The sequence below is a fragment of the Gopherus flavomarginatus genome, chromosome 15 (assembly GCF_025201925.1).
Source record: "Gopherus flavomarginatus isolate rGopFla2 chromosome 15, rGopFla2.mat.asm, whole genome shotgun sequence".
Classification (NCBI taxonomy): domain Eukaryota; kingdom Metazoa; phylum Chordata; order Testudines; family Testudinidae; genus Gopherus; species Gopherus flavomarginatus.
The window spans coordinates 12659847-12684296 of NC_066631.1; the positions used below are offsets into that span (position 1 = coordinate 12659847).

General features: G+C 41.5%; 2 protein-coding genes across 4 annotated transcripts in view; both read left to right on the forward strand.

Annotated features, from left to right (window-relative positions):
- The window catches only part of BCR (BCR activator of RhoGEF and GTPase), a 128500-nt gene extending 123557 nt beyond the window's left edge, over nt 1–4943 (forward strand). For all 3 annotated transcript variants that reach the window (XM_050924452.1, XM_050924453.1, XM_050924456.1), the window contains 2 exons: nt 352–514; nt 1827–4943. In XM_050924452.1, coding sequence (XP_050780409.1) covers nt 352–514; nt 1827–1916 — 253 coding nt within the window. In that variant the 3' untranslated portion in view covers nt 1917–4943. The remainder of the gene's footprint in view (nt 1–351; nt 515–1826) is intronic.
- Nucleotides 4944–17854: 12911 nt separating this feature from the next.
- Nucleotides 17855–24450, forward strand: part of SPECC1L (sperm antigen with calponin homology and coiled-coil domains 1 like) — a 101187-nt gene continuing 94591 nt past the window's right edge. The window contains exon 1 of the mRNA XM_050924457.1: nt 17855–18010. The gene's annotated coding sequence lies outside the window, so the exon portion shown is untranslated. The remainder of the gene's footprint in view (nt 18011–24450) is intronic.

Sequence of the window (24450 nt, forward strand, 5' to 3'; positions counted from 1 at the left end):
AGAATTTGTAGAGCATGGCAGCAGGATCCTCACAGACAGTGCACTTAGACAAGCCCCCTGACTGTACAGCATCTAATCCAATAATCTAATCCAAAATACTACTATAATACAAATAATAAATGTTTGAGAAAGTCTAATGGCCTGTGGTACACAGAAGGTCAGACAAGATGATCACAATGGTCCCTCTGGCCTTAGAATCTATGAATGAGACATAATTAGTATAGTTGCTTATTGAATGTCTGTATCTAAAACCTCTTAAAAGTAGGTAAAATTAAACCTGCTTAATAGGAATGTTTCTTTGAGCCACAGAATGTAGAAACACCCTCTTGCTCCATTGTTTTTTCCTCTTAGGGTTGCCGAGAGAGAGAGCATCAACAAGATGTCCCTGCACAACCTGGCAACTGTCTTTGGACCAACGCTGCTCAGACCCTCAGAGAAGGACAGTAAGATTCCTGCTAACCCAACCCAACCTATAACAATGACTGATAGCTGGTCACTAGAAGTCATGTCCCAGGTAAAAAACTAAATATTTTAATTAATCTGATAGATATCTTAGCCTCTTTGTCCAGAACTTGGCTACCTGCAGTCATTCCAAGAGGCTTTGGGCAGAACCATCCTTAATAGTTGTTTTCCAAGTTGGGTGATGTAATATCTTTTATTGGACGAACTTCTGTTAGTGAGAGAGAAGCTTTTGAGCTATGCAGAGCTCTTATTCCGGATTTCTAGCACAGTTTATCTGGAACAGCATGTTCAGTGTGAATGAGGATTATTTTAAAAAAATCATGATAGCACAATCAGTGCTATAAACTACCCTACTATAAACTACCCTGCTAACCATAGGGTTAATCTACCAAGCAACTTTCAGCCATGTGAGGCTCAGCACCATGTTTGAACCAAGTCTGGCAGTGTTTGCTCAGACAGTTCAGCATATTTCTGGGCCAACTTGGTTGCCAGCACTAACATTTCGGTGCACCCACATCAACTGTTCATCCCAGCTCTGTGTGTACTTAGGTGACAAGGTAACACACATCTCACAGTGGCTTAGTAACTGGTTCTAAGGCTAATGGATTATTGGTACAACTGGATGACATTTTTCAGGTAAATAGTTTATCTGATGAAAAATTCTCTTTGAATTGACTTGAAATTGTTTGTTTGCAAATTTGAGACAGATATTTTCACTCAGTCATAAAATGGCGAGAGAAAGAAAACAAGAAGGGGCAGGAGGTGCCGTGGCAACTCCTTATAACCTTTAGTTCAGTGGTTAGGACACTCCCCTGGGATGTGGGAAACCCAGGTTTGAATCCCTGCTCTGAAACAGACCCAAAATGGACTTTTTTGATTCACCAGAAATTCCAAAATATTTGTTTTGGTTCGAGCCAACTCAGATTTTAATTTTCAATTTTTCAAAACTGCCACCAAACCAAAAAATCAGTTATTCAGTCAGCTCTAACTGTTGGTGCTTTCCACGATGCTTCTTTCTCTTCCACTTTACCATGTGTGCCAACATTCAGAGAGACTTTTTGCTGGTTCCAGAATTTTTTGTCCACTGATAGCTGCCAAAATGTATTGTAGGCATTTCCAATATGCATGCTAGTTAAGCAGGTTAGACTGTTGGATTCTCTGGCTTTGGTAAAGGTGAGTTAGTAATCCAGAAAGATTTCAAAACTGGGCTGCTCTGGAATATTGATAGCTTCACTGTACCTCAGTTTAACATGTAGGATGAAGGGAGAGCCACTGAAACATTGAAGTTTACTAAATATTCATGATCTCACTGTGCACTGCAATATAAGACTGATTTCCGATTTCATCTCCCTTCCTTCTTCCAGGTTCAAGTTCTTCTTTACTTCCTGCAGTTGGAGACTATCCCCACCCCAGACAGTAAACGGCAAAGCATCCTCTTTTCCACAGAGGTGTAGGAGTCTGGTCACAACAAAGGGGCTTGTACAACTGTTCTTGGTGTGAACCTGCCACTCTGAGAACAGGAGAACTGTTTCTTCTTCAGACATTACTGGCCTGGTCCTGTCATGAGGAAGCATAGCCTTCAGTGCTTCTGCTGTTTGTCAAACAGAGCTAAGCTGAAGAGTAAGGAGAAACTCCCTCTAGTTTTGATCTGTAGAATAGGGAAGAATTGGACTGGACATGGAGCTGTACTGAAAGGCTCCACTAGAAGGAGCAACAGACACTTTAACAAATGCAACACAGAGTGCAGTTGTTGCTCTTGGGAAGGTGAGAAGGTATTCCTCATTTTTATGGATGAAATTTATCATCAAGAAGCTTCAAGCTTTCTACGTGAACACTTGTCAGAATGCCCTTCTGGGGTGAAAGGGGAATTAAAGGCTATATCACAAGTGTGTCTTTAATAACTGCTGTTTTAAAGTACTGTTCTGGGCCACAGAGGATAGTATCATTCAGCAAGGGGATCTTTGATTCCTCCACTGAGAAATTCAAGTCTTGATTTGAACAGGGTTTTTGAAAAATAAACTAGAAGTTTTGTGTGCAACTGGACCTGTTGTTTTTTTGTCTCTCTCCTACCCCTTCCCTTGTAAATGTTTGTACAAACTCTAGGAAAGGGGGTATCCTTTTCTTGTCTCTTTGTTGCACTTCTGACCTTTTCTTTTGGTGTCAAAGGAGCCAGACCCACTTGCATTATACAACAGATAAGTACAGTACATGAAAGAAAAGCAGGGAGAACTAGGCTGAGCACTTTAATTCCATTAACAAACAAGCTCACTTAGTTGTTTATAATGCAGAGGCAGTGTTGTCCAAAATTGGTTGCTAAATTCTTTGGGACCTTCGAAATTGAATGGAAACTCCTAGCTCTCCACACACACAGATGTTAATACCTGTGCTAAAATAAGCACTACAAACGTACTGAAGTATCTTCAAGCATCTGGGGACAAAAAATCAACAGCTGTCTTTCTTGCTGGCTGCTTAATCGAAACTTTTATCAAAATGACATTTTTGATACTTGAATTTTTTGAAGCTTTGTATGTTGCTTCTACAAGAGTCTTTTTCTGATAGATACAAATACTTTGATAGGCTATGTCACAATGTACTGTATGGACAATCTGCTAACAGGTAGCATTTTGTATTCTTCAGAAATTTCTACCCTGTTGGAATTAAGAGCAGTGCAGAAATTTCTATAAAGCTACACATAGCAGTACACCAGGTGGGACCTAATACTCACTCCACTTACACCTGTGCGACCACACTGACGTCAGTAGAGTTCCATGGGTGTAAGTGGGAGCAGTATTTGCCTTGGGAATTGTAAGCATAAGCTAACTGCATGGTCTCATGACCAGAGGAGGCTATTCAGGTCATGAAACAGATGTGCCAAGCATCTGGGGAGAGGTTTCAGCTGCATCAGAGTCTCCCTTAGCCTGTGCTACCCACTTCACTATGCAGTATCCACTTTAGTTGCAACCATCCATCAACACCCTGGCTTGAAGAAAAGAGCAGTCTGAAGACAAGAGAAAGAAGGGGGAGAAAAGCAAACTTTAAAATTAACGACCCACGTAGCTGAATCATAAGCAGTATGGGGGGGGGAAAGAATACTAAAGAGAAAAAACAAATCTTGTTATGCCGAATTTTCTGAAGGTCTCAGAACTCTCTGCTCAAATAAATAAGAGGAATCTTCCAAATGAGAGAGAGAAAAAAAAAAAATTTAAAAAAAAAAAAGGGAAACTATTTAGCAGTCAACATAATTGACTGCTGCATAATAGATGTTGTTGTACTGTGAAGTGGGAAATTCAAAAGAAAAATATAAATTATTTCGATTTTGTGAGTATCTCAGCATTTTGCATGCGATTATAAGAATTCTTATAGGCATTTACTATTGTTTAGCACCCCTCTTTTCTTAGGTCTGGAAGCAAATCTCTGTGTGTTGTAATGTACAATTAGAAAATCGCTCGACTGTATTTTCGCTACATTCCAGCTTCTACACCCCCTTGCTATTCGAACCCGTGAGACAGAAAAGTGTGTGTATTAGGAGGTGCTTGCAGGGGCAGGGCGAAGGGAAACAAAAACTTGGTTTAAAAATGGGTTGTTTGGTTTTTTTTTTTAATTTTTGGCCTTTTATAAAACTAAAGGTAAAAACTAGGCAATCCTGAAAGATACTGTCTCAAGAAAAGGTTACAGACCAGTAACACACTCCATAGTTTTCTGCTTTTATGTACTTGTTTTTGTTTTTAAATAGCAGCTCTGTAACAATCCTCTTAGTCAGCTGCACAACCACCCACTCCTTTACAAAATTCAAATGTTTGATATTTTTGAGGCATCAGCACTGCAGGTTTTTCTAGTTCAAAAATTCTACTCCAATCACTGGTGATCATTTACCCCTTTTGGTCTTTGTAATCTGTGGGTGCAGTTTGCAGTGTTTAAACTGGAAAGCAATACCATAATGACTGTGCCAATTTACTTTTGCCTGACTTTTTATTTTTATTTATATAGGAAGTATAATTTTAAGTTACCAATTTATATTGTGTAACAATAAGAAAATTGCTTCTGCTTTGGTTACTGTTACAAGTTGTTGCTTTTAGTTTTTCAGTATAATACAATGCTTGATTCTGCTGTAACCCTATCTAACATGCAGGCATGTGGATGAGAAGACTTTTTGTAGTTAATTTAACGTAACACACAAAGTATTTCAGTTGAATAGGAGTGTAAGTTTTCCCCAAAGCTGGTAATTTTGGGCTGGAGAAATAGCACATCCTATGATGAGGGTGAGACCGTTGATTTATTTGAACTGTGAGAATGGAGTAGTTGAGCTTCCCCTAGCGTTGTAAGCTTTACAAATGGACTGTGCTTTGAGAAATTCAGAATTCACAAAAGGATTATGTCCTCTGCCTAGTGATCCATTAAGATTCTTAAGCCACACTAAACAAAAAGTGATGGGCACCACCTAGCTTGGGCCAAAATCCAGTCTGTGTATCACCACTTGCTTTTTTTTTTTTTTTTTTTTTTTTTTTTTAAAACAACAGTCTCTCCTTTATTCAGAAATAGCTTTAGTTTTGTTCCTTTCGATTTTATTTTATTTTAAATGTTGAGTAGGCTTTTAAACCAGCAAAGTACAGTAATGTTGAGTAAAATGGGCAAATAAACCATGAAAAGTAGCTTTTGAGGATTGATAAAAATTACTTAGCTCTGTTTCATCTTTGTGTGTGTGTGTGTCACTTTGTATTGGGGCAAGTGTCTTAGTTGAAACCAAATTGAAACATAGTCATTGAAATGCTGCTGGTGAATTTTACTCTTGCACAATTTAAAGAGGTGAGATAGTGGTTAGGCTAAATCAGACTGTACTTTTATATGCTGCTAATTTTCATGTATCAGCTAAAGGCAAAATACAGCTATACTTGATTACCTTCACTGATGCTCGCTGCCTGCCTTGATTCTGAGCTTCAGTTGCTAAGTACAGGGCAATCAATATGTAGCATGTGATGTGAAACTGCAATGTTTCTGTAGGTCACTAGGTGGTGCAACCGTGGAATCTGTTAATGGAGATGCAGTATTTTTACACTACTTACTCATTTTAACTGTTCCCTAATCTAATCCACTGATACACTGTTATGTTCACTTTCTGTATAGGTTCATTTAAACAAATGTAATGTTCTGTAAAGTGTATAAAGGATCTCCTAACTTGCTCATTACCCACTGCAACACTTACAGGCATTATGGTATGTGTTCACTTCTCTCAACTGTGCCATTCCTTGAAAATGCTTAAGTGTAAATTGATCACCATGGCCTTTGAAGGTGCTTAAAACCTGCATCTTAACAATGGGAAAATAACACCCTCTTGTCCATCACTTATTTCAGTGCCTACATATGTACTAAGATGACATTATTTTGGGGGCTACAGTCCCACTTTGGAAACTTTTTTAAAAAGAATTTGAAATGTTCAAATGAACTCTGCCCTTTCCCTTTTCCACTCGGAATTTCAAAGGAGGAAGAATTTTATTACAGGAAGACAGAAGCGTTCACATTGTGCTTATGTGCCTTGAAGAAATATGTCTTCTAAATCAGTTACTTAGCATTCAGACACTGAGGTCTCCGGTTTAGTCTTAAGGCTAGAATGAAAAGTGAGTGTTAAGGCTCAGTATATAAAAGTTTTCATTAAGTGTACCTAGGTTGACCTCAAAATCAAAGGAAATCTCCTTTAAAGGAAGCTCTTATAGCGGAATAATAATTAATATCCACCCTCACGCCCCACCGATTTTTGAATAAGAACAATAAAAACATGAGAGAAGCATGATTAGGAATCACATAAATCACATGGTTTGGCAAAAGAGAAAACGATCCCCTCTCCTTAAGTCACAGAAAAAACTCATACCCCTAGACGTACGCTGAGCTAAGATTGTATTGTCAGTAAACTAAAATGTTATTGTATTCAGCACTTAGTCTACCACTTATGATGTGCTGTAATCCTTTTCTCTTGCTACTGGAAGCTGTTACATTCCAATGATAGGTCACTTGTCCTCAAATATGGGGGGGGGCTCTATACATTAGTGGTTGTAACAACAAAAAAGGAAGGGAGAAAAAAGCTCAGAAAACCCAGTCCAGAACTACAAAATCACCAGGAAGTTGATTTAAAAAAAAAAGCCAACCCCAACACTGAGAGCATAAAATGTCACAATATACAATAATTGTGAAGTGTTCACAGCAGTAGGACTAAAACAAGCTTGATATGAAGGCTAACAAACATCATGAGTCGTCATCTCTGCTAGGCACATCTCTAGGAAGTCCAGTCTGCCTCTCTAGGGCACACAAAACATAGCAATGGAACTGCCAACAAGTAGAAAATATGGCAGTGACTCATGCTATTCTCCCCCATCCCTGTTGCTGAGTCTCTGCACTACTGTACTGTACTGAAATCTTAGGTGAGGCCATTGTAAAATAATGCATATGCAGGTGATCTATACATATACTTTCCATGTCCTTGGCTTTCCTTCTACTCTGAAAGGAGAAAGAAGCGTCTCTTTTCTAGCAGAAATTTGAGCGACTTAATGTCCATGTACAGTGTGTAAACTATCATATTGGCAGACCCAGTTATAGTATGGCTGTTCCTGATATGTCTGAGATAGTTTAGACTTTGAGTGTACACTGGACCAACTGTGCTACTGTTTTGGACTTGCAGGGCTGTACCATTGTTTAGAGACATGATTAAGACAGTTTTGTTGCATTTACACCCTTAAGGATCCATGTTTTAAACATGTCTGAAAATTACAGTACTTCAACAAAGTGCCCCAGCACAGGAGTAGTGTCTTGGGCCCTATCTCCTCTAGAGCTTGCTATGTACTAACTACAGTCATGTTCAAATACTGTTGTCAAAAACATTCCACATGGATTTGCCAGTATGACGGCTGTTAGAACAGCCATAGCAGTTTCTCAGTCCAGTGGAGACAGGCTATTTTTAAAGTCATATTAGCCCAAGATGTGCTCCAGATTAACCATCTAGCTACTCCATAGCCTGGATTCTGAAAGCAGTTGTATCAAAGGCCTAGTCTTATCTCCTAATTTATGTGTGGAGGGGACCTTGTGTGTGTGGAACATACCTTCTTGCATGGAAGGGGAGTTGAGTTGCCTAAGTGGCAGCACCCCTCTGCTTATCCTAGTAGATGCCGTGGAAGATACTCTGTGAGTCTGGGGTTCCTGCACGGATAATGGACAGGGCTTCCACGCATATGGCCTTGATCACCTATTGATTCTCCAGATCCCCACGTCTCCCAAGGGATGTATGGAGTTTAAGTGTGGGCCTCACTGCCTGTTCAGTAGAGGAGCAAATCCACCTCTTCCCCCACCCCCAATGGAATCATCAAGCATCAATCTTTGCAAAAAGAACCTCACATTTCCTCCCTTTTAGGCCCATTTGAGGAAGCAACTGGGCCTGCAGTAATGAATTTGGGTGCAGACATAAACTGTGTCAGTCATGGTAAACTAAAACCGTATTTGAAAAGAGTTTCAAATACTTAATGCAGAAAGAGCCATAGCAAATCCTTCACAGCAGTACTTCCTAGCCTATCCCCTACCTGATCCCTTCTTAAGATACTCACAGCCTGATGTCTTGGATTGGGCTTCTCATCAACTTCTAAATGCTTGAGAATGCTGCACAACAACTGCAACGTAGGAGCATTGGGTAAAACTGTTACCTACACCAGAGTAGATGTTTCCAATTATGAGTATCCAAGCTAAGATCTTAATACTACAAGTGACTATGAAATACTAAAACTGGAAGAGAAGGATGTTGGTTAACTGAGGAAGTCAGAATGAAACAGTGAACTTAAAAAGAAAATCTCAGAATGGGACATTGTGAAATTTGTCCTTTCTATGTCTGTTTAGCAAAAAAATAAAAATAAAAACCAAGCCTTCTCTTGCCTATGTAACTTGTGTAGTTTGTTCTTATCTCTACTGTTGCAAGTGTTTATAATCCATGCAGAGTTCAAAGAAAAGCAGATAATAAAATTATTTATTTAAATATAAATACAATTAAATTATATAATTAGTGCTAAAGTATGAGGTGTAGAAGAAACTCGTTCATTGGTGGTGGGTAATTTGAGTTTCACCGTAGAGCTAATATTGTCTGCATTGTTTAATACCGCCATGTTTCATGTTAAAGACTCTGCTTTGACATTTTATAATGCTATTGTTAGTGCTTCAATACCCAATTAGTGCTCTGTTTTCAAAAACTGAATAAATGCCCTGATCCTGAAAGGTACTGAGCACACGTAACTCCCATTGAAATTAATGAGACTTGCTGAGCTCAAAAGCTCTCAGGATTAGGCCCAAGAATGCAGTAGAGAAAAAAATTTTAAAATGGTCATGCTGGATTTTTTTAAATTTTCTGAAGATAAATGGCATAAAAAAGGATCCAAAAACTGTATTTGGAAATAAAAATCTAAGGCTTTTTAAGCCGTTGTTTGTACACAAGGTTAAATAAAATCTCCTGTCTCTGTGTTTGCCAGGTTCCATTGGTCTTATTTAAATACACGTTGGGCTGTGAAGGTTGGACTGAATGCGTGAATGGCATTTGATAATGTGTGAATGGCATTTGATAAAAGCTTATGATGTACAATTTAATCTTTGGATTTTTATCACGTGCTACCTTGTGGACACTTCGTAACTGCAAGATGTAATAGGATGCTGGGTTAAATGAACTCCATGACCCAGGTTACAATTACTGCTGAGTTAAATGGAAGCTGCTGTGAGATGTACATGCAGACAAGTGACAGGTGCAGAAGAGTTTATTTTAGGGCTATGCCAATCTTGTTATAGGCGTATTGCCTCAAAACTAAACCAGCCATAAACTTCATCATTTAACACTACTGTGTAGAGCAGTTGGGTGCACGTGATACTTTGCAGAGAGAATAAAGACATGGTCCTTGACCTGAGGATCTTGCAAATTACACTGAGACAGCCATGGTTTGGGGGCGTATTGATGGCAATATTTAATCAAAGTGGAGGGACTTGCGGCTTTGCTGTACAGTGACTGAAGTACATTGAATCAGGAAAGGGAGCTCCCAACACACCAGTCAAGAAGGTGGGCAACTCTGGGTGAGTACTGCTTGCTTACCTGAGCCAGGAAGAGGAGGGGAAGCTCCCTTCTGCTTTTAATTAAGGAAGGGGTGCGCTCCCTCTTCCAGGTCTACCCTGCGTACAGGAATTGAAAGTCCAGTTTTGACTGGGAATTCCTGTGTCCTGACTGGCCCTGAGCCAATCAGAGAGCATCGTTTTGCGGTTCAGTAACCATAGCACAATGCCTCCCAAACTGAGAGAGATGGGGAGCTATGAGTGTTTGGGGGGGAAATTTAATCAATATGCCATCCCCCCGACCCCCATTTCTAGGCTTAAAAATCAGCTGTATCTTACCTGTGAGTCTGCATCTTATGCTGGTACTTGGGGATGGGAGCATCTCGGTGCCCTCTGCTCCTGTAGGGGGCCTTCAACAAAGGAACTTCCTCTTGGGGGAAGCATTCAGCAGGAAATCTCTCACCTGCAAGTCCTTGCTGGAGCAGAGAACAAAGAGAGGATCCCAGTACTAGCAGCAGCACCGGGACTAGCAGATGGGGGAGGGGGGCTGAGGGAGAGACAGGTGCATCTTATCTTTATAATGGAAGAATTCTGACCAGGTGCTAAGCCTACATCTAGCACAGATTCAGCAGAAGACGATACTGACTGGATTCTATACCATTCTTGGTAACTGCTGACTCCATTCCAAACTTAAGTATCTCAACACAAGAAAATCACTTAGAATTGTCAAGTGATCACGCAATAAAAACCAAATTTTCAAATCTATCAAACCAGCCATTCTGTCTTTTTTTGTTAAAAGGAAGTATAAATAACTCAGAGATGAAACTATGAAAATGCTACTTTGGTGTCCTTCCAGTTATTTCTGTGAGTGGGTTTTCAGCAATAATTTCTGTGAAAACTAAACACAGAAATAGTTAAACTTGGAAAACTATTTGCATCTGGTGCTATTAGAAATTCAACCAAATACTGTGTAACTATGGACGCTGAAACAGGACCATTCTTCTCACTAAAATCTTGGGCTGTGAACACACAAAAACATCCATATTTTCAAGCTATATAATGTGATCTAAGCTGGGTTTTTAAAACTAAAATTAAACAAACTGTATGCAGTTGAAAAGAAGTTGCAAAACCATTTAAACTCTAATGTCTTAAATCAGTAAAAAACACAGAATTTGGTTGTGGGGAACCCCAAAAGTTTTAAAATATTTGAAAGGGAGTAACAGTACTCAAAAGTTTGGGAATCACGGTCAAAGAGCATCCTCATACTCTATGCTAGACCATTATATTTCAGTAGAATTTAAAATACACTAGCAGCATTCTGGGACTAGTAAACCATCAAATATTCTTAGATTATGTACAAACAATGTGGCATATGATGGGGTGTTTGGTATAATTGTGAGAAAAGCTATAAAGGAAAGATATGAAATACTTATTAGATTTATAGTATGATATATTAAAAAAATTCTCAAGTACTTCCTTGTTTATCTCATAACTATGCCTCTAAATCCATTTATGAAGTGCTCTTTTGAAAGACTGGAGTTAACTTTTAACATCTTTTACTGGTTTCTAACAGATTCCAAATGACTCTGGATATATTCTGCCTGCAAGACAACTGCAGGATTGAGCCCTGTTGTAACAATTGGACCTACAAATTTATCCGAATTATGAGTTCAACTGTAAAAAAGTATGTAAAAGTTCCTAAGATCTTACAATAACCAATGTTAATGGGGAAGGTACAAAAGGAAGGCAATAACTGAATTAGTCTAAACAAAAAAAGGCCATGTTAATATGATTAAAAGACTTAATTATGCTTAAGAACAAAAAATGTAAAGCCAAAAGATATGTCCATTAACGAGGGGACAGGCTATTCCACCTATCATTCCATTTGTGGATCCTTAAAAACTTGTGGGGAAAGTATGAAAAAAACCAAAAAGAATAGACAAAGGCTACTAGAGCGAGCTTCACCATCATGGCTGTTACTAGGGACTCCGGGCCTTCATCATCCCAATCTTGAGAAATATCCTGACAAAACCAGGCCCGAGACAGGATGCCCGATGGCATCGCCATCTCTACTGACTGCAGCTGAATCCCAAACACCACTTGGGATGCCAGTTATTACCATCTTGGATACCATCTAAGAAACTCAAACAATGGCACTTTTCCATCTAAGATTAGACTTTAGCAGAGCAGCAGCAACATCATCTCCTCCACCTTATCTCCACTAACTTCTTCTCCATTCCCAAAAAGGACAGTTATTGCCATAGTTGATACCATTTTAAACTCTCCAGATAAAGGGAAAGGGCACAAGAAATGTTAAAATGAAACCCTGCCTTAAGAGTTCACATTTCAAATGCTTTAACTGTTTGCTTTTTCCTTTTTGGTATCGCTAATAAAAAGTTTAAAAGATTTTTAAATAGTACGTTTGCCAAAATATTACACAGACTGAAGTCTCTGTATACTAAACCCCAGGCCTCGTTTAATTAATACTGTTTAATGTAGGACAGTGTTTGGGCTACATTAACACTTTTAACACATACTCCATCTAAATTATTACAACGACCCTTTGTTAAGATTACTTCTAAGACCCTTTCCACTCAGCTAATCCCTTAAGGCTATATCCTTTTTCCAGCTGAAGGGAATAATAAAATTCCTATTGTTGTCAACAGAACAAGTATTTGGCTCTTAATGAATGCAAGCCTAGTCTTCTTAACTACTGATGCCTTTGATATTATTTACCTGTACCTTTTCCAGGCTTCCTCTATTATGGCACCAGAAATGGGCACACCTTTCCAGGTATGTTTTAATAAATGCTCTGTACAAAGTAATTACAGGACATGATTCTCCACCGTCTTGCCCCTTGTATAGTAATTTATTTCTGTGCAAAGTAGGCGTAAAATATTGTTGTTCTGGTTTGGTAGCATTTTACACCCACTTTGCACAGATACCTAGTTCTACACCTAGGGCAAGGCCACCACATCACAATTTAATTACTGGTAACTCAGTTGCCAGTTTCTTTTATATGCATAAAAAAATTTAACGGCAAAAGGATATTAAACTCTAAGGAAATCCTATGAACCAAGTTGAACAAACATTGGTTGAAAATCTAAATGACAGAAAATAAAATTCAAGTGTAAAACTCATTGTTACAAATGGATCAAAACACAATGCCTAGATTATCGTATTGGTAAACAGAATTCAATAAGACAAATTATATCTAAATATTTCAGCTATATTGCTCTGAGATGTATGGGTTAGTGACATATTTTCCTTACTTTGGGAAAGATCTCTCTCTCTCGTTGAAGGCAATGGAAAGACTACCTTGATTTCAGCGAGTGTTTTGGATCAGGCCCTGTAGGAAGTTGTGATAAATAAAGTGGGGGGATAGCTCCCTTTGATGGACATCCAGCCAGCCAGTTAGCTGTAAAATCCCTCTTGGTAGATGTTCTTTACTTGCTTTACCTGTAAAGGGTTAACGAGTCCCCCAGGTAAAGGGGGGAAAAAAAGGTGGGCACCTGACCAAAAGAGCCAGTGGGAAGGTAGAACTTTTTAAAATTGGGAAAGAAACTTTGTCTGTTGTTCTCTTGGTTGGAGGGACAGAGCAGCCATGCTCTAAGCAGTTAAATCAGGTATAAGTCATCAGATCATGCCTAGAACTATTTATCTGAACTCCAAATGTGTAAGTAGATCAGAACGTTTAGCAAGACACGATTAGGGTTATTTCTTTTATTTCTTATTGGCTTGTGGACCCCTCTGTGCTAACGACAGATGCTTTTGTTTGCTTGTAACTTTTAAGCTGAACTCCCAAGAAAGCTATTTTGGGGTGCTTGATTTTTGGAATTGTGCCTTTAAAATCTACCAAAAGCCTAAGTTCCAGATGTATTTTCTTGCTTGCTTGCTTGCTTTAAATAAAATTTACCCTTTTTAAAGAACAGGATTGTCCACCTATACAGGGTCTCTTCACACAGGGGAGACAAAATCTGTGAGCTTTAATCCTATCCATCCTACAATGGCCTAACCCCTACTCCCCCAAAAGAAAGACATAGCGGGACTCATAGACAGAACATCATCTCAGTATACTTGTCACTCTCCATGAGAATGTGCAAGTTGCGAGATGAGAGGCTAACGCTCCATTTTCTGGCACAGTCCATGAAGATTTCAGACCCTGGGGAGGCAAATTCCTTCATCCAGCATCCCACCTAGCAGACAAGCAACATTAAAGACCAGCACAAAATCCAGCACTGGCATCAAAGCCATCTTCAACATCACTGGAATCAATGCTGGCACCAACATTTCTGGAATCAAAGTATCTTCAAATACAGAGATTCCAGAGGGATCTCAGTTTCATCCCATAAGGACAGACGCCATAAAGCTTCCGGAGATAAATCCCACAATGCCCCATTTTGTGTCAAGGGTTGAGGGAAAGCAGCATACGATGTAGCCCACAACTCTACCACCAATCCCAGCTACAATGACCCACTGATCGGAGTCAATGCTCACTTTGGAGGATAAGCCCAGAGAACCAAGTCCATCGTCTGAGCTGAGACATTTATCGACTCTAATACCAAGAGTCTCATATACTTTGGCACAGCCTATGACAGTGGTCTACTCCTCACCATTACCAGGGCGTACATTCTCCTCGTCTCCCAGTTAAGAACTCTCTCCTCTGAGGCCAGTTATTGACACTATGAATGTACCTCCCAGGTTACCCTACAGGACTCAGCTGCCTCCAGTCTGTAAGGAATAGCAGTGGACTGGCCAATACCCAACAAGACAGCTGTATTCTTTTGGCATGCCACAATGTCCCTATTGGCGGTACAGGGGTCCACTATCGCAGGCATTGAGATGCCAGTCTCAACCACACTCAAGAGGAGACGTCACTCCCCATTACATTCCTACACCAGACTACCAGGAAGAGCCAGATACAGGGACAGATCCAAAGCACTTTTTGTTTTCGTCACCTGATGAAGCAGTATCCCCAGCGTTTGATACCAGCACCAGACATCAGCATGTTCCAGAAGTTCCTTGTGAGGATTGATTGGAGATAGAGATGTTAGTCATATCTGAGAAATTACACAAGCTATTTGTTGTCTTGTGAGCTTCTGATCCAGCCAGGATCATCTTCCCCATAAATGAGGGATTACTTGACTTCACTAAGGCCCTATGGTATACACTGACCATGCTAACTTCCACTGCAAAGTGAGTCAAGAAGAAGTACCAAGTACCTCCCTGGGAGTCTGAATACGTCTACATCCACCACAACCTAAGCTCCTTCATATCAGCGATATACTAAAAGTTGAATATGAGTAAGGCAAGGGTCTGAGAAGCCTCAACCTTTCTGGAGTGTACTACTCAGCTTCCCTACAACTGCATGCGGCTAACTGCCTTCCTAACATAAGACAGAGTAACACGTACCTTGTGCAGATCCTATAGCCAAGAGGAGCCTAAAGATATAACTAAAGAAGGTCAAGTGGTGGCCATGGATGCCTCCAAAACTAAGGCTTCGTCTATGGCCACTGTGATAACAATGTGCCAGGCATCACAGCTACAGGCAGTGGGTATTCAGAGAAACATACAGGCCATGATTGAGGGTTTACTGCTTCAGGGCTCAGAGCTGCTCAGAAAGAGAACAGATGATACTCTGTACTCCCCAAAGGACTCAAATACCACACTCCATTCTCTGGATATTTCCTCATTTGAAAGAAGAAAGGAGTTCTACACCTACAGCTGAGGTAACTAAACAAATACATATACCCTCTCAGATTCAGAATGGTGATACTTGCCTCCGTCAGTCCATTTCTTCAAACGCAAGGCTAGTTTGTAGCTCTTAACTTGCAGAATGCATACATCCATATAGCTATCCATCTGGCCCAGAGGAAATACCTAAGATTCACAGGGAGGCCCAACCATTACCAATACAGAGTTCTGCCTCTCATGCCACTGAGATTATTCACCAAATGCCTGGCAGTGCACTTAAGGAAGCAGGGAATCTGTGTACCCATCTCACCTGGATGACTAGCTGATCAGAGGCAGGTCCCAATAAGAGACTGCAACAGCCTTAGAATAAGTCCTTTCCCTGTTCTCTCAACTAGTATTCACTGTGAACTATGAAAAATCGTCACTCATGCCATTGCAGACAATAGAGTTCATAGGACTATGATTAACTCCCAATCAGCAAGGACCTGCCACCTAGGAGAGTGGTTCCAGTCTCTCCAGCACTGGCAAACAACCTAAGATCAAATCCCATATTCAGTCTTCATGAAGAAGAAAGAATGGTTACTTGTTCTTCAGTAACTTTTTGATTCTTTGAGGTATTGTATAGTGTGCGCAGCATATCCCGTGACTTGCCCACCCTTCATCCCTGTTTTTTGGAGGCCTCAGCAACACTGGCTTTGAATGGCAAGGGCACTGAGAAGGGGTCACACATGATCCACCCTGTCTTCTTGTACGTTGCATAAGGAGTTATATTATGCATGCGCAGCCCAGCTAACATCGCTTTCAAAAAAACTCCAATCTTGCATCCATGAGGTGCACAAGCACCTCAGTAGGATCCAGACTGCCTATGACATCTCAAAGAATAGTAGTTACTGTAGGATAAGTACCCATTCTTTTCTGACCAAGGATTATCACTTTACAGTCATTCTTTCATATTATAATTCTAAGCTTTCGAATCAGCAGCCATGATAGTGATTAATTTTTTAGGGGGGAGGGATAGCTCAGTGGTTTGAGCATTGGCCTACTAAACCCAGGGTTGTCAGTTTAATCCTTGAGGGGGCCATTTAGGGATCTGCGGCAAAATCTGGTTGGGGATTGGTCCTGCTTTGAGTAGGGAGTTGGACTAGACAACCTCTTAAGGTCCCTTCCAACTCTGATCTTCTATGATTCTAAAATGTAATCCTTAGTGGCATTTGAAGTGACTACACTGAAAGATGCAAGAAAATGACAATAAATGTGAATGACAAATACTTTACTAAAGTGTAATGGCAGTGATGTTTTACTGAGATAATCGTTGCCAGTTTTTTAAATCCATGTCCAAAATTAACGCAAATTTATTTTCATTTTAATATAAAATGACCTTTTTGTAGAACATGATAGTGACTCAAAGTAAAGCTGGCAGAATACTACTAATAGTACTTTTACTAAGCTAAAGATAAGGACTCTTGATTGGAAGTATTGGATCTCACCAATACCAACCAGAGAACATTTTTATGCCTGTGGATAGACCTCTTGAGATTGCAACTAGGGTACCATTTATGATGGTGTTTCTTGTGATGTGGATACTTGGTACTGACACTTCCTCATCAATTATTGGGAGTGGACTACATCCACTCTGATTGAATTGGCCATGTCAACACTGGTTCTCCACTTGTAAGGTAACTCCTTCTCTTCATGTATACTGCTTGCATTTGTAATTTTCACTCCATGCATCTGAAGAAGTGCGTTATTAACCCACAAAAGCTTATGACCAAATAAATGTGTTAGTCTCTAAGATGCCACCAGACTCCTTGTTGTTTCTGTAGATACATACTTACACAACTACCTGATACTTGACTCCATCCAGACTAGCACTATTTTTTTTTCCAATTCAAACTAAACATCCCTATGGATTACACACTATAACCCTGCTCCTACTGAGCCCATTGCCAGTAGGTAAATGGCTGTAGGCCAGCAAGGTTGTCAAGAACACATCAACTTTTCCTTTCTCCTTCCTAGTAGGGGATGCTGATGACAGTTTGGCTGCTACTGGAGGTGGCTCTGAAACCATTTCAAGGCATCTCAGCGTGGGCTGAAGTGACGAGATAGGTACCAATTACCGCCTACTGCCTGACATGGATTTTTCACCCTTGGTATCGGGTCACCCTAGAAGAGAGCTGGCAGAGCAGGATGGGTCTTGAGTCTTAGGCCCTAGGCCCTGTCTCCCACTGGCTGAGGGAGCTGAGGAGACAGGGGCAGCCCCCTCATCACCCAGACCAGGGGCAGATGGTCGTTTCCCGGTGCGATTGGCTCAAGGACCCCGGCTTGACCAGAGCAGTTGCCAAAACCGTTCTGCCATGTGTGGCAGCGGGTCCCCAACGCAGCCGGGGTCCGAGCACAGGGGGGACGAGGCCAAACCGGTTCGAGGTCCTCGCTCGCCGGGCATCAGTAGGTGGGAGGCGCCAACACCCCGGCTCCGTCAGTGGGCCTGGCTCCGCCTCTCACCGTGGACCAGAGAAACAGGCGGCGCGCGCTAACGTTCCAACTGCTCCTCGCCCGGCCCAGGGAGACGCCGCCGCGCACGCGCTTTCCTAACGCGCGTGCTGCGTAGTCTTGGTCTGGGCCCCGCCCCCGTCCAGGCTCGGCGCTTGCGCAGTGTAGTGGCTCTGGTGAGGGCAGGGGAGGGGGAGTGACGATCGCCGTGACCACCCCTCCCTCCCCGGTCGCTGCTGTCGGGTCTCGGAGCCGCTTCCCCGGAGCCCGGAGTGTGAGGAGGCGAGAGTGGAGGCGGCGCTGCCCGGTAAGGACCGAGCCTGGGAGCCACCCGCTTTCCTGGAGGGGGCCCCGCGCCGTGCCGGCCACAGGCCCTGCCAGGCCCCGGGCCACTGACCCGTTCTCTGTCCCGCCCGCCGCTGCGCTGGGGCTCAGCAACTCGCCCCTGCCTAGGGGCCTGTCCGTGACCTCTCGCCCGGCAGCCTCGCAACCTGCGCTCCGCTGCGGGAGCCCCCGGCCGCCCCCCATCTTTGTCTTCTCGCTCCAGCATGTCCCCTCCCCCTAGGGCCGCCCTCCACCGCCGCGCTGACAGGCGCCAGCCAGGGCTAAACCTGCCGCTGCCGCTTCTAGAGTTCCCGTCCTGCCGGCCCCAGCACCCCCTGGCCCGCCCTAGCCGCGCTGCCCTGCAAACGGGCCGTGCCTGGCTGTCATCCTCACCTGGCCCGGCAGACACGCGGCGAGCGCTCGCTGGGGCCGAGGGTGTCCCCGCTGCTCGGGACAAGCATTCTGCACCGGGTGGGGCGTAAATAAACCGTGCACCGACTATTGAGCCCGGATAGCACGTAGGAAAGCCGGGTTATCTAACTGGGATAGTGCTTGTGTACACTGTCATGCCAGTCAAGGTGGTGAACTCTCCCCTTCCACTCTGTTCCCTCCTCCTTCCACCTCAACTCTCTGGCTGCCCTCGCCATTTCCTTACTCCTGCCACCCATCTCTTGTTTACTTTCTTTCCTCGAGATCTTTCCCTTGTCCCCTTACTCCTTTTCCCTTATCTTCTTCCTCCTGTCCTTACTGCTGTCCCTTGTACCCCCCATGTCCAGGTAGGACTTCTTTCCTTTCCATCTTCCTCTGGCCTCTTCTGTATAGCTGTTCCCAGGGGACCTGCTGCCTAACAGCCTGTGGGCTCTAGAACACTTAACTCACACTGTTAAAAAAAGACATTAAATAAACAAAGGTTCCTTAGTTATTAATGAAACCAAATCGACATACCCCATTGACTACTTGTGACTTGATGGAAATTGTTATTACGGTTCTATATAAATATTTTAATTAAGCAGCACTGTTTCCCTCATGTGGTTTTTTTTCCCCCCAAAGAGGCAAAGTTAGCTGAATAGGTTTCCAAGAAGAGCAGTATGTCCTAATTCTACCCTATTTGTAGTGGGATTACTGTGTAATGAAGTGAAATTATCACTACCAGAACAATAATTTTGTGTGTGTGGCGACCTTTGCATATTTTTGCAGATGGGGATTCCTAAACTTTTCATGCTGGCTGGGTAACGAATATAGAGAGCAGCCTTACACACACAAATGGCAAAGAATGTACACTCTAAAGCTCAGGCTCGCTGTATTCTCTACTCCCCCCCACATTATCAGAGAAGAAATCAAGGTAGTGAGGATTCAGCACCTGCTAAGCATGCTGTACCAAACTCCCTTCTCCTTACCAAAAAGCCTGAAACAGATTGTGGATGAAGTATTCTATCTATGCTGGTGGTTGAAATGATTGGCACTTTCAGAGAGAACCTTTCTTCTAGAATGGTACTAGTTATATTGTAAAGTGGTTTTACAGTGTGAATATTGTTTGAACTGAGCCCGGGAGCCACCCTCTTTCCCAGAGGGGGAAAAAGGCTAATGTAGTGCCCATCTTTAAAAAAGGGAAGGAGGAGGATCCAGGGAACTACGGGCCTCACCTCAGTCAACCTCGCCTCAGTCCCTGGAAAAATCATGGAGTAGGTCCTTAAGGAATCAATTTTGAAGCACTTTGAGGAGAGGAAAGTGATCAGGAACATTCAGCATGGATTCACCAAGGACAAGTCATGCTTAACTAACCTAATTGCCTTCTATGATGAGATAACTGGCTCTGTGGATGAGGGGAAAGCAGTGGACCTATTATTCCTTGACTTTAGCAAAGCTTTTGATATGGTTTCCCACAGTATTCTTGCTGGCAAGTTAAAGAAGCATGGGCTGGAGGAATGGATTATAAGGTGGATAGAAAGCTAGCTAGATCATTGGGCTCAAGGGGTGGTGATCAATGGCTCCATGTCTAGTTGGCAGCCAGTATCAAGCGGAGTGCCCCAAGGGTCTGTCCTGGGGCCAGTTTTGTTCAATATCTTCATTAATGATCTGGAGGCTGGTGTGGATTGCATCCTCAGCAAGTTTTCAGATGGCACTAAACTGGGAGAAGTGGTAGATAGGGTAGGGATAGGATACAGAGGGACCTAGACATATTAGAGGATTGGGCCAAAAAAATCTGATGAGGTTCAACAAGGACAAGTGCAGAGTCCTGCACTTAGGATGAAAGAATCCCATGCACTGCTGCAAACTAGGGACAGAGTGACTACAGTTCTACAGAAAAGGGCCTAGAGGTTACAGTGGACGAGAAGCTGGATAGAAGTCAACAGTGTGCCCTTGTCACGAAGGCTAACAGCATTTTGGGCTTTGTAAGTAGGAGCATTGCCAGCAGATCGAGGGACGTGATCATTCCTCTCTATTTCGCAGTGCTGAGGCCTCATCTGGAGTACTGTGTTCAGTTTTGGGCCCCACAGTACAAGAAGGATGTGGAAAAATTGGAAAGAGTCTAGTGGAGGGCAACAAAAATGATTAGGGGGCTAGAGCACATTACTTATGAGGAGAGGCTGAGGGAACTGGCATTATTTAGTCTGCAGAATAAAAGAATGAGGCGGGATTTGATAGCTGCTTTCAACTATCTGAAAGGGGGTTCCAAAGAGGATGGATCTAGACTGTTCTCAGTGGTAGCAGATGACAGAACAAGGAGTAATGGTCTCAAGCTGCAGTGGGAGAGGTTTAGGTTGGATATTAGGAAAAAAAAAATTCAATAAGAGGGTGGTGAAGCACTGGAATGGGTTACCTAGGGAGGTGGTGGAATCTCCTTTCTTAGAGGTTTTTAAAGTCAGGCTTGACAAAGTTCTGGCTGGGATGATTTAGTTGGGGATTGGTCCTGCTTTGAGCAGGGGGTTGGACTAGATGACCTCTTGAGGTCCCTTCCAACCCTAGTGTTCTGTGATTGTTCTACAGATACAAAGGTCCTGTCTACATTAGGGCTCTTGAACATTTTTCTCCCCGCTGTTGGTAAGACCAGTTCTTCTTCAGCAAAGTAAACAACTTCGGGAGACATAGTATAGATTGGCTATTGCTGGCGTTAACATCATGTTGATTATAAAATAGTCATGAAAGTGGCTTCCCTGCCCTTGCTTGGGTTTTTGTTTTTGTTTTTGTTTTTTTTTTAGCCTTAGCAACATAAAGAGTGTCAAGTCTTGTCATCCTTGATTTTGTTGGAGGACCTTTGAGGTGTCTTAGGGATATTTGTGAATACCATAGGTGTTGTATCTCTAACAAAGTTTTCCTTTTTTCCAAAAAATGAATTATTGTGGTAAGTAGATGTTAATAGAAAAACCCAAACCAGTTTTAAGTAGTTTGCCTAAGAATCCCTTTCCCATTCAGTTTTTACTCTCTTGGCTTTTGTAATATCACCATTTTCTTATTTCTCTGGTCGCTAGAGTCAGCAGCCTGGGATTTGAATTTTGTGTGTAAAACAGAGTTGCATTGGGGTGCATTATATTAAGTGAATGGTTTGGGAATTATTATGAGACACGATTGCGTACAGCCTCTTGGGGGAAGAGGTACAAAAGGTGTGAGATCTGGGGGTTTAGAGGATTATATTTAACAATTTGCCACACAAGAATGGACTTTGGAACAAAAAGTGTGGTGGTTTTCCTGGGGAGTATCTAGGGAGAGGTGAATAGAAATTCCCCAATTCTGGTTATGCAAAAACCCAGCCTTTTGAAACAAATGCCCTGAGAAAAGGGTTTTTGCTGATTACCTGTTACCAAAAGCTAAGATCAAAGGCCCAAGCGGTGTAAAGAAATGCCTGTCCTTCCCGTCCTGTGTTCTGGTTTTGAATCTGAGACTGTTATGAACTTGTAACAATGGGGAAAAAAAACATGTGTGTTTTGAAGGGCTGGCAGAGCCAGTGGTTGCTGTTTGGGTGACCCCTGGTATTTATGTCTAAGGCTCTTTTATTGTTTTTAATGGTTCTCTGTAATGCATTAAGAATAAATGTGCTTGCTTATAAAGAGCTGTATGATAACTTATATGTGAGGGTCATGATGCTGTTAGCCTTTGGAAAGAAAGTAAAAGTGCAGATGCTGGCCTGTTTAGGCAGTCTGGCTTGCTGGGAACATTACAGTGTAGGCAGGGAACTGGGCAGACTGGAAATACCCAGGTCCGGAGGGAAAGAGACATGGGTCTCTAGCCAAGAGAGGTGATAGCTGGAGAGCCAGAGACCCAGAATGGGTGCCCTTGAGGGTACATGGAGGGGGAATATAGGTTCAGTTACCGTGAACTGTGATGGATTTTTCATGGATTGCGTTTTGTATTGTATGGTGCTATTCTCCTGATCTGGAATTTATCCCTACCACTCCAGTGTGAAATAGCCCAAATTTTGTAATCTTCCAGGCACTTTGTAAAAGACATCTTTTTGATAGGGTTTGAGGAGAGTTCTGAAGGGTGTGCTTCCCATAATGATGAAGGTTTGGAAATTAGTTTGTGTGTGTGCCTGGCAGGCCAAGTTCCTGTTGAAATGATTATTGTAGTGCTTCTGGAATTTCACTGTATTGTATAATAAATGTGTTAGGGCACCTAGAGCATTCAGTAGGCCTCTGTTACCTTTTTTAAGTGTAAATAAATAATAGTAGTTGTAGGTGACCTGCTTTTTTGGCTGCTTTGTTTTCAAAAGGAGTTTTCTGGTTGCTTTTTACTTTTTAAAGCAAGGAATCCTCTACTAGACTTCTGTTTAGAAATACTGTTCTTTATTCGGCCTCTTGTTTGTACCTTTGGATTCTAACTAGCAAATATTGGCTCTAATCCTACAAATGCTTAAGCAAGTGTGTAACATTACTAATGTGAGTAAACCCATATGCTTCAATGGGAAAAAAATCATGTGAATAATGTTAAGCATGTGCTTCAGTGTTTTTGTTTTTAATTACCCTAAAGATTTAATCTTTTTTAGTAATACACTTATAATGAAGAAGAAAAAAATAATTGGCTGTAGAGATTGAATGAGTTTGAAGCTATGATTACGGTATAGTCACAAGGAAAGGGTACTTATTCTGCTTTGATGGTCTAATTTAAATTAAAATTACTTGAGAATTCACCATTGGGAGTACTTATTATTTAATACAACCTGCAGGTGGTGGTTGGCTGTTGCATCTGAGCAGATACTGCAAATAATGTGGCGTCTAAACTTTTTACACGCACGCAATTACATTCCTCTTCATAAGTAAGAAGACAATTGCATTAAGCATATTTATTCTCCTATGTGGTAACAATAATTACTTTGATTTTTATCTTTGTAACTAATGTCGGAATGCCTCAGGCTCTCTTAATGTTGGTAATTTGCAAGAAGTATGTTCCAGATAAACCACAGAGCAAACTACCCAGAAATTAAACTGGGAAAGAAATGTTGTATGTGTGTAAATTACAGGATCAAATCCTAGGATTGCTCACTGCATAGAAAACAGGGAAGATTCTAGGATGAGGCACTTCTAACATCTTGTTAGGTGCTGTAAAGTAATCAAATCTTTTAGGAAGAATATTTAGGTGAGGCACACCCATGTTCCTTACATACTTTATCTTTTAAACTTGGCTTCATTGCTAAGACTTAGACAAAATTTACATCTGTTTTCATACTGAATGTATGTCAATTTTGCAATTCTTCTTGCATCTTTTTGCAAAATTGCAGTGAAACTAGTGGACATCCTGACACAAATTGGTGAATATGAGTGCATATAAATCAGCATGCACTCTTTTACTGTCCATTCCCTAGAGTTGAAATGCTTGATTGTCATATTTTGCTACATTCACATTTTTTATCGTGTTAAAAAAACCTAGACATCTGAATAACTATCAGAGGGTAAGTAGCCATGTTAGTCTGTATCCACAAAAATGAGTCCATTGTTAGTCTTTAAGGTGCTACTGGTTCCTCATTGTTTTTCTGAATAACTGTGTATCTTGAAAACAGTTGAAATGGTTATTGGTAATTTTGTAGTTAAACATCAGTTATGTTAGTATAATTTTCTTTGTGTTCCCTTTTTTAATCTAGAAGTTTACTTGACTTCGATCATTGCTTGAACCAATGTTCATTACAAATGAACTAACACATTATGTAATCAATATAACACAGAAACTGATGGTCTCTTCATTAAACAAGGAAAAGGAATGTATTTTTTCTTCCCTTTCTTCACTCTTGTACAGAGGAACTACTTTTTTGTCAGTGGAAAATAACCTTTGGCTGCTTGAAAACAGTCTTGACAAACTTTTGGCCAAGAGTTTGAAATTCTTCGAACTCTTTGTTTAAATGAGTAGCAAGTTTCATTCTTAATTAAAAGCAGACATTGGTGTTGACACATGGGATATTCTTTAAAAACTGTTATATGAAATTTTCTCAGTATT